We start from the raw sequence: 15,799 nt of genomic DNA, 5'->3' as shown, positions 1-15,799 counted from the left end.
TTTGAATTTAAATAAGTATGAAAGTTGCGAGTTGAATGGATCCCCTTCTGTGTGAGGGTAACTTGTTGTATCATTTCTCTCTTATAAGTAATAAAAATCTTCTTTTTTTTTCTCCTAAAAAAACAAAAAAACTAAATGACTTGTCAGGGCATTAGAGATATTGGTATCCAGAAAAGTATCAGGCTTATTACTTTGATACTTGGTAACAGCTGATGTTATCTAAATGTACAATAAAGGTTTGAATTTTTCTTGAGAAATTCAAGAGGTCATTGAATCCAATGGTAGATATCTAAGATGGTGCTTGAAGTGGTCAATTATTGATAACTGTACTTTTTGTTTCAGACTGATGTTTGTGTTATTGACGGCATTTGTTATGATAACTGGTACGTCAATCCTGCTGAACCGTCGTTAGGATGTCGGGTAGAAGTGTCTACATCAGACTGGACAGTCATCAGCGGTAAGTCACATGACATTGTCACATTATCATCAGCAAGCTCAGGGTCACATGACCTCACAAAATTATCAGTCATATGTTTTATCAGTAGGCCTTGTTTGAAATATTCTATAAAGCTAAAACAACTGTTTGAATACTGTCATTTGTGTCTAGTCTTTCATTTCTGTACAGTTAGTAAAGGATCAGCAATTATTGCTCACAATCTGTATCTACTTGATAAAACCTCATTATGATAATATAGATAAGATGTTCCATGAATAACGTAGATCCTTTTTTCCGACCGACTTCATTTCTGTTTTGATTTGTTTCTAGTTACAACAATCGAATGGTACGACCTGAAATTCTTTTCTTGTCAAACGACTACATTTCTGTTTTGGTTTGTTTCTAGTTACAACAATCGCATGGTACGATCTGAAATTCTTTTCTTGTCAAACAACTACATTTCTGTTTTGGTTTGTTTCTAGTTACAACAATCGAATGGTACGACCTGATCTTCCTGTACATTGAAGGAACTAACGTAATAACCAATGCAGGAAAGATTCCTTTTGAGGGAGGCCTGGTTATAGATGTAACAGAGAATGGTAGGAATGCCATAGCATTTAATGGAATAGATCAGTATTTCAACATTTCCTCGACAGCCGGTGATTGTTTGATGGATCCTGATCTGTGTACCCTGGGTATCACCATCAGTCTATCGCTGAGATTTAGATCTCTCCGTGACAACATGTACATCTACACAAACTGTGGTGACCAGCCCGGCTCTGTCGGCTATGCCATGTTTTATCGTAATGGACTGGTGTATTTCACTGTGAGTACACGCACAAAAGAATGGACTGTGTCTACAGTTGTCAGCGCCGATACACTCTACCATTTCGATGTGTCATGGAGCCCGCAGTTTGGACTCCATATGTTTGTCGACTTTGAAAATAAGGCTAGTGCTGTAGATTTCCTGTATAGAGATGTTCCGAGCCCCAGGGATTGTAACCTGCTCATTGGAGGGCCCCATTCCACTGGCAACTTCACAGACATGGTGGTGGAGTACTGGAATGTCCGCCTGGCTTCCAGAGAAGTTCTCATATACCTTGGTTTTGTCATAGGTAAGGATTCTTAAGTATCAGAACATCACAATTACCATGCTTACATTTCCATATTCTGAGAAAAAAATAAAAATAATGAAAAATGTTCACTATCCGCTCTCAGTGATAAAGTGTTATTGCAGGTTTGCCAAGCTTCACAGAGAGACCTACCCTGACAGTGGATGTTGAGCAGGATCAGGCTGTGTTCATTTGTCGTTACCAACAGTTCCGTGCCGATGTCCAGTACCAGGTAGAATGGTATCTAGGAGACTCCAAACTGACCAAGCAAAACCTCACTAGAGACGAGTACAAAGCAACTCTCTCAGAGGACATGTATGGAGAGCCTGAATATGGAACAGGGGTATGTTGTCAAGGTTAACAGGGGTCATTTTTCAAGGTCATTATGGGTCAATTGTTAAAGTCAACAAGGATAAGTTGTCAAGGTCAACATGTCTCAATTCTGTCAACAGGAGTCCATTGTCAAATCAACAAGGGTCATTTGTCCGGGTCAGGTGGGTTATGCTGGGTTTCAGAGTTATAGAAATTGAGATTAGTATATTTGGAGGTCATATATAAATAACTGTGAACTACAGTTAAGACACACAATGTGACAGCATCTGCCAATGCTTATTGTATTTTGTTTTCCTTTCCTGCAGTTGTACTGTAAAGTGTCTGCCTGTTTTGCATATAACTGTGAGATCACAAAAGGAACACCAAGTCACAGTAACATCATCTACAATAGGATTGAGGTAAGCTGTTCATCCTACACTGACATGATAACTTATATCATAACAGATCATGTAAAGTGTGATGCAGTGTTAGAATAAAACATACCACCAGTTACCTTTGGTTACCATCTTGAATATTTTCCGATATTTAATTCTATAGAAACAATTAGTAGTAAAGATAGAAGTAATGTTACAGTTTTGTAGACAATGACACAAATAATCTCAATTTTTCGGTTTTGTAGACAATGACACAAATAATCTCAATTTTTCGGTTTTGTAGACAATGACACAAATAATCTCAATTTTTCGGTTTTGTAGACAATGACACAAATAATCTCAATTTTTCGGTTTTGTAGACAATGACACAAATAATCTCAATTTTTCGGTTTTGTAGACAATGACACAAATAATCTCAATTTTTCGGTTTTGTAGACAATGACACAAATAATCTCAATTTTTCGACACAAATAATCTCAATTTTTAGCCCACCATCATCAGATGTGGGCTATTCAAATCGCTTTTGTCCGTGTACTTCCGTCCTTCCGTCCGTCCTTCCTTCCGTCCGTCCGTTAACAATTCTTGTTATCGCTATTTCTCAGAAAGCACTGTTTTGTAGACAATGACACAAATAATCTCAATTTTTCGGTTTTGTAGACAATGACACAAATAATCTCAATTTTTCGGTTTTGTAGACAATCGCTATTTCTCAGAAAGTACTGAAGGGATCTTTCTCAAATTTCATATGTAGGTTCCCCTAGGGCCCTAGTTGTGCATATTGCATTTTGGGACCAATCGTTAACAAGATGGCCGCCAGGCAGCCATCTTGGATTTTAATACTTAAAAGTTTTTTATCTCAAAGATTTTCGCTATTTCTCACAAAGTACTGAAGGATACTGCATTTCTCATATTTCATATGTATCGTTTCCCTAGGGCTCTTGTTGTGCATAATGCGTTTTTTGGGATCGATCGGTTGCCATCTTTGAATTTGATAGTTTTAAGTTTGTTATCGCTATTTCTCACAAAGTACTGAAAGGGATCTTTCTCATATTTCATAATGTAGGTTTCCCTAGGGCTCGTTGGTTGCATAATGCGTTTTGGGATCGATCGGCTCAACAAAAAGGCCGCCAGGCAGCCATCTTGGAATTCGATAGTTAAAGTTTGTTATCACTATTTCTCAGAAAGTATTGACTGAATCTGTCTCAAAATGGTTCCTACTATGGCCCTAGATTGTGCATATTTCGATTTGGGACCGATCGATTTACAAGATGGCCGCCAAGGAGCCATCTTGGATTTTGATAGTACTTAAAGTTTTTTACTCGCTATTTCTCAGAAAGTACTGAAGCGATCTTTCTCAAATTTATTTGTAGTATGTTTGCAAAAGTTTGAAAAGCAGAGAAAAGATCCCTCTTTCCATTGTCAGACATAGATCAATTCTTTGTGGGGCGCCAAGATCCCTTCTGGATCTCTTGTTCGGCTTTTTGCATGACAATGACACAAATAATCTCAATTTTTCGGTTTTGTAGACAATGACACAAATAATCTCAATTTTTCGGTTTTGTAGACAATGACACAAATAATCTCAATTTTTCGGTTTTGTAGACAATGACACAAATAATCTCAATTTTTCGGTTTTGTAGACAATGACACAAATAATCTCAATTTTTCGGTTTTGTAGACAATGACACAAATAATCTCAATTTTTCGATTTTGCAGACAATAACAGAGGAAATAACAATATCTGAAGGAGGCGATGCTAAAAATCTAATCTTCAAAAGCATGGTTCCTCCTCGTCTGTTCTGTAAAGTTGCTGACCGATCTGACAACTGTACCATCTCCATTTGGACGTCATTAATAGCCCGAAAGGAGAAGAGATGTCCTGGTGGTTCTCCAATAGCCCAGGCTGTTTTCCCTACAGCTACAGATAACTCTACGGGTCGTATGTCAATCTGTGGTGCCATGGCAACCAGTAACAACGTTACATGGCGGGAGGAGGTTTACGTCCCCATCCTGGCGAAGGTTGATGGAATCAATGACGGCGACCAGAAAAAGTCCATACAAGTGGAGATCCGGGTGGAATCTGGCTTCTCATTGGTCCGTTACATCACCGATCGTATCAAACTCACGGTGGAGGACCGAGATAAGTCGGCCGTTTGTAAATCTATCAACGATCCGCACATGACGACATTTGATGGGCTGTAAGTTTTTTTCTTTGGGAGCAAATATTGTTTGCAGGACTTCAATATCCATCACTAATGAGTATAAAGACTAATTATTGTGAAATCACTGTTGACGATTACACTGCATATATTTTAATAGAACCAAGATTTTAATCTGACTCATGCAAAGTTTATTTTATACAAAGATATGACAAAAATTATCACATTAATATATTTTCAGGAAATATGACAACTTCTATGAGGGAGAGTTTGTACTATATAGACACAAGCGGTTACCTTATGCAGTAAGTGCTCCAGCTACACTGTGTCCATACCAAGATCTTAAATCTTTCTTAACTCGCTGAAATATTCCATACTTATAGATTCCAAATTACCAATCAAATCTTCATTCTTTACCAGAGCTAGTTTTAATGTACTGAATTGCCATTTCTTTCCGACGGGGTTTATATTTTCCAAATTTCACAGGATTTTGGATTGATTAAGAAAATTTGATCCTCATTATAAATGAGGTTAAAAATGGGAATTTGAACACGAATGGTCTCTTAAATAAGGTCTTCTATATATATGTATCTATATCTGTATATATATCTGTATAATATACTACAGGTACACACATTTTATCGGAACTGTAACGGGAAGGCATCCTGTAACTGTGCAGTAGCTGTACAATCCGGCGACGACGTCATCGTATTAGACATCTGTGGCCCGACGAAGACCGATAGAGTTCAGCCACTGATAAAGAAGATGTATGTAAATGGAGGCCTAACCACAGGCACCTACGTCTTCCAGAAGAATGGCGGATCTACCTATATGGTAAACGGCATTATCAACAAGTCTTCTAGCAGAAAGTTGTTTATTTTATCTTAAATAGATTTTTCCACAAAAGTTTATTCTACACACTCAGGATCAATATTGAATTTTGTCCAAACATATCTTGGCCATAATTTCATTTATAAGCATATTAATTCAAAATTGGAAGGATTATGATACAATTTTAGTTAAGTTAAGTTTACATAGATAGAAGTTTGTTCAATATAAACAGAATACAAAAACCTGAGTTTTTAAGTTTTTGAAGTTAAAGTGTTCTAGCTTCCACAAAGAAAATCCTGGCTGCTCATCAAATGATTTTTTTCCACAAAGAAATGTTGGCTCCCATTAATTAATTTGATTTTCCACAAAGAAAATCAGGCAGGCCATTTAATGATGTACATTTCCCCACTAGATCTACCTCCCTAACGGAGCCTACCTCACTGTAACAAAGCAAGGGACATACCTCAACGTCTGGATGAAAGCAGCCCCCAGTGACATCGAAAATGTTGAAGGTAACAACATGTTCATTAAACAAAGTCATGTGACTGTTAGTCAATTTTGTTTTGACAAAAGTCAGTTTTGTTTTGAAAAAATCATCAGCTCAGATCTATTATTTTAAAAACTCTTGAGTTGTGGTACTGTATGACAGTGTTAGGTCATCTGACCCAAAGGGTCAGGATGACCTATAGTCATCATGTTTTGTTTGTCATTGTGTGCCGTCCGCCAGGCGTAAACTTTTCACATTTTGAACTTCTTCTCAAGCTCTACCAGTGAGATTTAGCTGAAACTTGCATGAATGATCCTGACATGGTCCCGACAAAGTGTTGTTATTTTTCGGGTCGATCCGAAATCCAAGATGACCGCCACAACCACCATCTTCAAAAACACATTTTGAACTTCTTCTCAAGTTCTAAAGGTGCGATTTGGCTGAAACTTGCCTCAAATGATCCTGACATGGTCCCAACCAAGTGTTGTTATTTTTCGGGTCGATCTGAAATCCAAGATGACCGCCACAGCCGCCATCTTGAAAAGATATTTTGAAATTTTTCTCAAGTTCTACCTGTGCAATTTAGTTGAAACTTGCCTCAAATGATCCTGACATGGTCCCAACCAAGTGTTGTTATTTTTCGGGTTGATGCGAAATCCAAGATGACCGCCACAGCCGCCATCTTGAAAACACATTTTGAATTTCTTCTCAAATTCTACCGGTGCAATTTGACTGAAACTTGCCTGAAATAATCATCAATTTATCTTGACACAGTGTTTTTACATCTCTGGTTGATCCCAATTTGAAAATGGCTTCCATGACACCATATCTAATTAATTTCCTATAAGACTATTGCTAAGGTAGTCAGATGACCGTTAAGGCCCTTAGGCCCTTTGTCCTTCTTGATTTATCGTGATTAAAACTGTATAATCCTGAAACCTGTTTATATCAGCTAAATACGTTATCTTCTTTTGTGTTGTAGGGCTGTGTGGAAACTTTGACGGAGAATCTGACAATGATTTGTTGTCTCCAAATGGAACTCTTTTTGTACCGAGTGGTAAACCCGATGAATTCTCTATTACATGGAGGTAGGTATCACAGAGCCTGACAATGTTGTCATCATTATATGATAAATATAATCAAACCGTTTCCTGGTTCTGTCTGTGGCCTCACATAGTGTGTACCACTAGTTGGTGATAGCCATAAGTCTGACTTAAAACCCAGCTAGTAAAGTTTCCTTTGTTGTATATGACCATTATCTTAAATAATGGACACCTAGGAGTCCATTATGTAACTCGCTGTCCATTATTATAGGGCCACTATCCATTACATGTATTCCCTAAAATAATGGACAGTCAGAGGGAATAATGGACAGTCTATTTTGAACAAAGGTAAAAAAATGCTGCTGTAAGGAAAACCAAACAAATTTATTGGACCATCCAAAATTTTACATTTATGTTCACTGCTCCATCGAAATTATTACTTCCCTTCCTAGCTGTTACTGTTCTGAAAGCAAAAAAACAAAACATAATGAGAGTCTTGCATCATCATTTGTTACATAGTTTAATAGTGATCTGATACAGAAACATATCAAGTCTAAAAAGGAAAAGGAATTTTAGATCCTTTACTGAGGTGGGATAATATGCAGCCTTTTAGGTCAGATATCTCACAACCCTTATAACATATAATCTGATGATTAGGGTTAAACATATATAATAATCATAATGGAGCGATACCTATCTAATCTGACACCTAGTTTCCCTACATCCTATCTATAACTGTTCCGTTTTCCCATGAGGAACAATATCTGACTTTCCTACACCCTGAATAATCTGACCAAACAAATTGCTCCCATGTGGTGTCGGATTAGACAGGTTTCACAATATACCATCATATAAATAACATGTGCATCGTCGATTAAAAAAACCCAGTTATGTTTAAAGTGTAGGGAAAACTCACATTCCTTGTGTGTATTTGATGTTAAGTTAGATGATCCACCTGTCCTTGTACGAATAAATAGGTCACTTCAAACAGGCAAACAATAACTCCAATTAGAACGTTATATCATCTGAATCACAGCTGCGTACATCCCTAATTGATGACCGGGTAAGGAATATATCACTAAACGACATGTTCAAAAACACTGTGGTACCACCAAAGGTGTAAAACTAAATGATTGTGCATGCATCTCAACATTGTTAATCCATTATTTGTCACAGGTGAGTGAACACCTGTGCAATACCTGAAGTGGGATGTCCCATTTCTCTAACAGGGTACGCAAGGTAGTGGGTAGTGGTATGATGGGTTTTAAGTAGGATAAATTCCTCAACCTATCCATTATTAGAGAATGGATTGTATCGCGCGCTGCGGGCTCAGTACTATCCATTCTCTCTAATAATGGACAGGTTTTCGAAAATTATCCATTACATATTTACAATTATGGACGGAAAGTCTGTTTACAGTAATGGGACTAATTCACGTAGTAAGTGACACCTGATAACGTTTGTGCGGGACCATTGTTTCTATTGGTGATGGAATGGCATCAAAAGATGATATCCCCTCCTAACATCATTTTAGCGGGAAGATTACAAAATTATGTAAAATGATGGCTCTAGATATGATTCCCCTGGAGCAGGAGATGTGGGGGCCCAATAGTAGAAAATGAGGAATTCGTTTTGAAAAAGCTGGTAGTCATAAACGTATCGATAAATTTTGGCCAAATTTTATCAAACATCCTTTTGAGAATGGGAAAAGCTTTTGTATAGTGACTCTGCCCAACACTGATGTTTTGGTTTCTTTTTAATCATATATTTGTTTTCTCTCCCTCCTGTTATAATTCGTTAAAATGATTTTTAGATGACCGTGAAGGCACATAGGCCTCTTGTATTAATTTAATTTGACATGATTTCCGGGCCTTTGTTCTATCAGAGTTGATGTAAGAGACACTCTATACACTGGATTCTGTGGAGAGACCATCCTGGACGCCCAGACGTCCTTAATTAGTGGTGGGGGCTACTCATGTGACTGTTTCTATGACGAACAACCTGTGTGTGGCATCGGTAATGATGTTGTCAACTGTGGAATTGTCCGCAACAAGAAAAACAAACAAGGTATTAGAATAGTTAACTCTTAATCACAATTTTTATACCCAGGACCCGCAACAAAGTTAAGGGGGGTATGCTGGCTTTGGGTTGTTTCTCTGCCTGTCCGACTGTCTGTCTGTCGGCACAACTACTATTAATGTAGTTATTACTAGTACAGCAGGGGTTATTAGTCGTCCAATCCAGAGACAGTTCTAGTTAAAATATCTTCTTGTCTGACTGGTGTAGCATTATGTGTTACTGGAGGACTACTCCTGCATATAATGCCATGTTGTGAGGGGAGAAACTACTAGTGCTTGCAATAGCACTAAATTTGCAGTGTGAAGTGTTCTTCATATAACCACCTTATTCTCGTGTGCAATTGTATTCTGTGTACAGATGATATAAAAAAACATTTTTATAAAGTACATAAGATCTAATTGAGTTTGAAATAATTTGACACTATGGGAGTATTTTGTTGGATGTTCAGTGAGGTAGCACTATAATGTGATCTGGTGGAGTGACTGTTTGATACAATAGACTCCCCAGAGGAAGCTGTATATACTACACTCTCAGCTATTTTGTCTTTTGCAGTATTTTTTTCACTGCACTATAATGTGACTTGATATCTCTTTGGCAGTTTATTGTTAATTACCAGTAAATCTCACACTATAATGTGACTTGATGTATGGTTTCTTTGGCAGTTTATTGTTAATTACCAGTAAATCTCACACTATAATGTGACTTGATGTATGGTCTCTTTGGCAGTTTATTGTTAATTACCAGTAAATCTCACACTATAATGTGACTTGATGTATGGTCTCTTTGGCAGTTTATTGTTAATTACCAGTAAATCTCACACTATAATGTGACTTGATGTATGGTTTCTTTGGCAGTTTATTGTTAATTACCAGTAAATCTCACACTCTAATGTGACTAGATGTATGGTTTCTTTGGCAGTTTATTGTTAATTACCAGTAAATCTCACACTATAATGTGACTTGATGTATGGTCTCTTGGGCAGTTTATTGTTTATTACTAGTAAATCTCACACTATAATGTGACTTGATGTATGGTCTCTCTGGCAGTTTATTGTTAATTACCAGTAAATCTCACACTATAATGTGACTTTATGTATGGTCTCTTTGTCAGTTTATTGTTAATTACCAGTAAATCTCACAAAGAGGAATGTTTATGTTTCAGTGCAAGACATCACCACAGAACTGTTACTGGAAAGTCTGGAGACAGTGAAATGTTTCTCGTCTGTGATCCAGATCACGTTTGAAGTGAATCTGTTGTACACCTCACCTGTAAGTAACTCGCCATCACTGGGTCATTTCCTCCCAGAACAGTGCACAGTTGAACCTGCCGTAGCGACCACCTCTGTTTAAGGACCACCTGCTTAATAAAACCCCTCTCTTAATGTCTCAAATAGCCAATTAACCAGAACTTGACTCGGGTATAAAGACCACTTGGCAATCACGACCTGTATATGAGAACAATTTGTCAATGAAGATCCTCTTTGTTCTTTGGGTGGTCTCTATAGATAGGCTGACTGTATAGAAACTTTTAGGAGTCTGTGTATATTGCTCCCATTTCTTTGCAATGCCTTGTAAGTAAAAAATTGTTTGTATGTAATGTTTCAGGCAGCCTTTTATAAATTTTCCATTCCTTAATAATGCTTTGTGAGTAATAAAAACTTTTATTATTTGACATTTCAGGCAGCCTCTTTCCCTACACCTGGTGGTATAACATACAATGAGGCCGTCGAGAGGTGTACGACCTTTATACAAGGCTCTGTGTCTGGGGCGGCCTGTTTGTCCATCCCAGGCGTGGACTTCGCGGCCACTATCGATGCTTGTGTGTCAGATGTCGGAGTAAGAAAAACTCTTATAATCTTACAGAGAGCCAGCCGTTTTGTTTATATGTATATTTTCAGAAATTTCTTGTAGGTCGTTTCTTGTAACTTTTGACAATGATATAAAAGAATATTAAATCAATCAATTTATAGACTACTAATAGGAAACTTTGACTGTATATAATGTGTGACCTTCTACCTTCATACTAAAAGGGATGTCCCTTTAGCTTTGTCATTTGAGTGTAAGACTAGAAACGCATAGGCTTACTCAATTAACACTTTTCTCAGAAGGGAAGCCTTCCCAAAAAATCTTCTGGTAAATAGACAGAAGGGCTACTAGATATAGCTATAAAACGAGTAATTCACAGTTATAATCTATAAGAAGAAGTGGCACATACTCACCTGTATTGGCTTTATGAACACCTTTAATTAACACCTGTTGGTCCTGCTTGTGTGTTTAGATAACAGACACGTTTGACGAGTGGTTGAAAACTGCTCTGTCTGACATCAATGAGCAGTGTGTCATCGCTATGGAGTCCAATATCACACTGTGGATTGAGGGTGACGATGGGCTGCCTTTGTTACCCGGCATCATTGAGCTGATATGCCCCAATGAATGTAGTTACCGTGGCAACTGTACTGAAGGTAACCTTTAGTTATAATAATTTTAAGTAAAATTCAGTTCCCAGATACAAACAATATCTGAAAGATTGAACAATTAGTTTAAGTGAATGAAAGCAAGTTCATTGTGATGTGATAATTGCAATAATGTCATCAAAGCATTGTGAGTTATGAACTTATAATCGTTATGTGAACTTTATTAGGGACTACATTACAAATGTAGTCGCACAATCTCACAGATCCTTTACTGGAAATGAGTTGATTTCAAATTTCTGACTGCTCACCTTTACCTTGACACACATATTTTTTTTACCTTGACCTCTAGGAGTGTGTTTCTGTCCTTCTGGCTTTGGAGGAGCTGACTGTTCCATCTCTTTGACTGACCCCCCGATACTTGTGGACATTTTCCGTGGCCGAATCTGTGACAGGCAAACAGTTTCCTGTGAAAACATCATAATATATGGACTGGGATTCTCACCGGTTGGCAATCTGTCATGTAGCTTTGAAATTACAGACAGGGTAAGGTCATGATGATGATGATAATGATGACAACAATTTTTTTTTTAATTTTGATTAAATATCCTTTTGTAGAAAAATCAAGATATTGATTAATAGAGACAAATTAAAAAGAATGTTGAGTGATGACTACATAAAACATGTATGACTTTGTTAATTTGTGACAGCCGACGGTCCTGGAGTCTGCGACCTTCCAGTCGTTTGATGACATCATGTGTCCTCTACCTAACAGCGCGGAGTTATTCGAGGCCATCGTCAAGTGTACAAATGATGGCGTGACATTCAGTAACGGCCTGGACTACGTAGTCTACAACTCCCTCTGCACCTACTGTAACTCTTCAGGCTACTGTACAGATCGGGTAGGTCTAATGCAGTCTTGGAGTAAATAATATAGAAAAGATGTTGTGAGTGGGGTGGGGGGGGAGGTATAATGGTATTCATTTCTGTCCCCTTATGTCTTTTCTGGTGTCACACCCTTTAAATATTACATATAGAGATGAACATTCATATCTTGTAGACAATCCTAGTTTTACTATGGATACAGAAGTAGTATTGAAGTATTAGTAACTTAAACACAGTTAGTAGACATAGATAGAGCTATCTGATGGCCATATCCCATCCTACCCATCAACTTCTGATTAAGCTCTATCTGATGCCCATATCACATCCTACCCATCAACTTCTGATTAAGTTCTATCTGATGCCCATATCCCATCCTACCCATCAACTTCTGATTAAGTTCTATCTGATGCCCATATCCCATCCTACCCATCAACATCTGATTAAGCTCTATCTGATGCCCATATCCCATCCTACACATCAACTTCTGATTAAGCTCTATCTGATGCCCATATCCCATCCTACCCATCAACTTCTGATTAAGTTCTATCTGATGTCCATATCCCATCCTACCCATCAACTTCTGATTAAGCTCTATCTGATGCCCATATCCATCCTACCCATCAACTTCTGATTAAGCTCTATCTGATGCCCATATCCCATCCTACCCATCAACTTCTGATTAAGTTCTATCTGATGTCCATATCCCATCCTACCCATCAACTTCTGATTAAGCTCTATCTGATGTCCATATTCCATCCTACCAATCAACTTCTAATAAAATTCTCTCTGATGCCCATATCCCATCCTACACATCAACTTCTGATTAAGCTCTATCTGATGCCCATATCACATCCTACCCATCAATATCTGATTAAGCTCTATCTGATGCCATATCCCATCCTACCCATCAACATCTGATTAAGCTCTATCTGATGTCCATATCCCATCCTACCCATCAACTTCTGATTAAGCTCTATCTGATGCCCATATCATCCTACCCATCAACTTCTGATTAAGCTCTATCTGATGCCCATATCCCATCCTACCCATCAACTTCTGATTAAGCTCTATCTGATGCTCATATCCCATCCTACCGATCAACATCTGATTAAGCTCTATCTGATGCTCATATCTCATCCTACCGATCAACATCTGATTAAGCTCTATCTGATGCCCATATCTCATCCTACCCATCAACTTCTGATTAAGCTCTATCTGATGCCCATATCCCATCCTACCCATCCACACATCTGATTAAGCTCTATCTGATGCCCATATCAACATCCTACCCATCAACTTCTGATTAAGCTCTATCTGATGCCCATATCCCATCCTACCCATCAACTTCTGATTAAGCTCTATCTGATGCCCATATCCCATCCTACCCATCAACTTCTGATTAAGCTCTATCTGATGCCCATATCCCATCCTACCCATCAACTTCTGATTAAGCTCTATCTGATGCCCATATCCCATCCTACCCATCAACTTCTGATTAAGCTCTATCTGATGCCCATATCCCATCCTACCCATCAACATCTGATTAAGCTCTATCTGATGCCCATATCCCATCCTACCCATCAACTTCTGATTAAGCTCTATCTGATGCCCATATCCCATCCTACCCATCAACTTCTGATTAAGCTCTATCTGATGCCCATATCCCATCCTACCCATCAACATCTGATTAAGCTCTATCTGATGCCCATATCCCATCCTACCCATCAACTTCTGATTAAGCTCTATCTGATGCCCATATCCCATCCTACCCATCAACTTCTGATTAAGCTCTATCTGATGCCCATATCCCATCCTACCCATCAACTTCTGATTAAGCTCTATCTGATGCCCATATCCACATCCTACCCATCAACTTCTGATTAAGCTCTATCTGATGCCCATATCCCATCCTACCCATCAACTTCTGATTAAGCTCTATCTGATGCCCATATCCCATCCTACCCATCAACTTCTGATTAAGCTCTATCTGATGCCCATATCCCATCCTACCCATCAACTTCTGATTAAGCTCTATCTGATGCCCATATCCCATCCTACCCATCAACATCTGATTAAGCTCTATCTGATGTCCATATCCCATCCTACCCATCAACTTCTGATTAAGCTCTATCTGATGCCCATATCCCATCCTACCCATCAACTTCTGATTAAGCTCTATCTGATGCCCATATCCCATCCTACCCATCAACTTCTGATTAAGCTCTATCTGATGTCCCATATCCCATCCTACCCATCAACTTCTGATTAAGCTCTATCTGATGCCCATATCCCATCCTACCCATCAACTTCTGATTAAGCTCTATCTGATGCCCATATCCCATCCTACCCATCAACTTCTGATTAAGCTCTATCTGATGCCCTATATCCCATCCTACCCATCAACTTCTGATTAAGCTCTATCTGATGCCCATATCCCATCCTACCCATCAACTTCTGATTAAGCTCTATCTGATGCCCATATCCCATCCTACCCATCAACTTCTGATTAAGCTCTATCTGATGCCCATATCCCATCCTACCCATCAACTTCTGATTAAGCTCTATCTGATGCCCATATCCCATCCTACCCATCAACTTCTGATTAAGCTCTATCTGATGCCCATATCCCATCCTACCCATCAACTTCTGATTAAGCTCTATCTGATGCCCATATCCCATCCTACCCATCAACTTCTGATTAAGCTCTATCTGATGCCCATATCCCATCCTACCCATCAACTTCTGATTAAGCTCTATCTGATGCCCATATCCCATCCTACCCATCAACTTCTGATTAAGCTCTATCTGATGCCCATATCCCATCCTACCCATCAACTTCTGATTAAGCTCTATCTGATGCCATATCCCATCCTACCCATCAACTTCTGATTAAGCTCTATCTGATGCCCATCCTATCCCATCCACCCATCAACATTCTGATTAAGCTCTATCTGATGCCATATCCCATCCTACCCATCAACACTGATTAAGCTCTATCTGATGCCCATATCCATCCTACCATCACATCCTTGCTCCTACCCATCAACTTCTGATTAAGCTCTATCTGATGCCCATATCCCATCCTACCCATCAACTTCTGATTAAGCTCTATCTGATGCCCATATCCCATCCTACCCATCAACTTCTGATTAAGCTCTATCTGATGCCCATATCCCATCCTACCCATCAACATCTGATTAAGCTCTATCTGATGGCCATATCCCATCCTACCCATCAACTTCTGATTAAGCTCTATCTGATGCCCATATCCCATCCTACCCATCAACTTCTGATTAAGCTCTATCTGATGCCCATATCCCATCCTACCCATCAACTTCTGATTAAGCTCTATCTGATGCCCATATCCCATCCTACCCATCAACTTCTGATTAAGCTCTATCTGATGCCCATATCCCATCCTACCCATCAACTTCTGATTAAGCTCTATCTGATGCCCATATCCCATCCTACCCATCAACTTCTGATTAAGCTCTATCTGATGGCTATATCCCATCCTACCCATCAACATCTGATTAAGCTCTATCTGATGCCCATATCCCATCCTACCCATCAACTTCTGATTAAGCTCTATCTGATGTCCATATCCCATCCTACCCATCAACTTCTGATTAAGCTCTATCTGATGCCCA

At 38.7% G+C, this 15,799-nt stretch overlaps 1 protein-coding gene across 1 annotated transcript in view; it reads left to right on the top strand.

Moving 5' to 3' along the window:
• The window catches only part of LOC138335669 (uncharacterized), a 188,929-nt gene that overhangs the window by 120,928 nt on the left and 52,202 nt on the right, over positions 1–15,799 (top strand). Inside the window, exons 99-113 of the mRNA XM_069284830.1 lie at positions 343–457; positions 919–1,551; positions 1,674–1,891; positions 2,187–2,279; positions 3,972–4,453; positions 4,656–4,719; positions 5,042–5,248; positions 5,658–5,757; positions 6,715–6,820; positions 8,661–8,842; positions 10,016–10,122; positions 10,534–10,689; positions 11,132–11,315; positions 11,617–11,810; positions 11,975–12,166. Of these exons, the coding sequence (XP_069140931.1) occupies positions 343–457; positions 919–1,551; positions 1,674–1,891; positions 2,187–2,279; positions 3,972–4,453; positions 4,656–4,719; positions 5,042–5,248; positions 5,658–5,757; positions 6,715–6,820; positions 8,661–8,842; positions 10,016–10,122; positions 10,534–10,689; positions 11,132–11,315; positions 11,617–11,810; positions 11,975–12,166 (3,033 nt within the window). The remainder of the gene's footprint in view (positions 1–342; positions 458–918; positions 1,552–1,673; positions 1,892–2,186; positions 2,280–3,971; positions 4,454–4,655; positions 4,720–5,041; positions 5,249–5,657; positions 5,758–6,714; positions 6,821–8,660; positions 8,843–10,015; positions 10,123–10,533; positions 10,690–11,131; positions 11,316–11,616; positions 11,811–11,974; positions 12,167–15,799) is intronic.

Source organism: Argopecten irradians, chromosome 11, assembly GCF_041381155.1.
Source record: "Argopecten irradians isolate NY chromosome 11, Ai_NY, whole genome shotgun sequence".
NCBI classification, from domain to species: domain Eukaryota; kingdom Metazoa; phylum Mollusca; class Bivalvia; order Pectinida; family Pectinidae; genus Argopecten; species Argopecten irradians.
The sequence above is the reverse complement of the archived record's forward strand: the minus strand, read 5'-3'. Positions and strand labels throughout refer to the sequence as shown.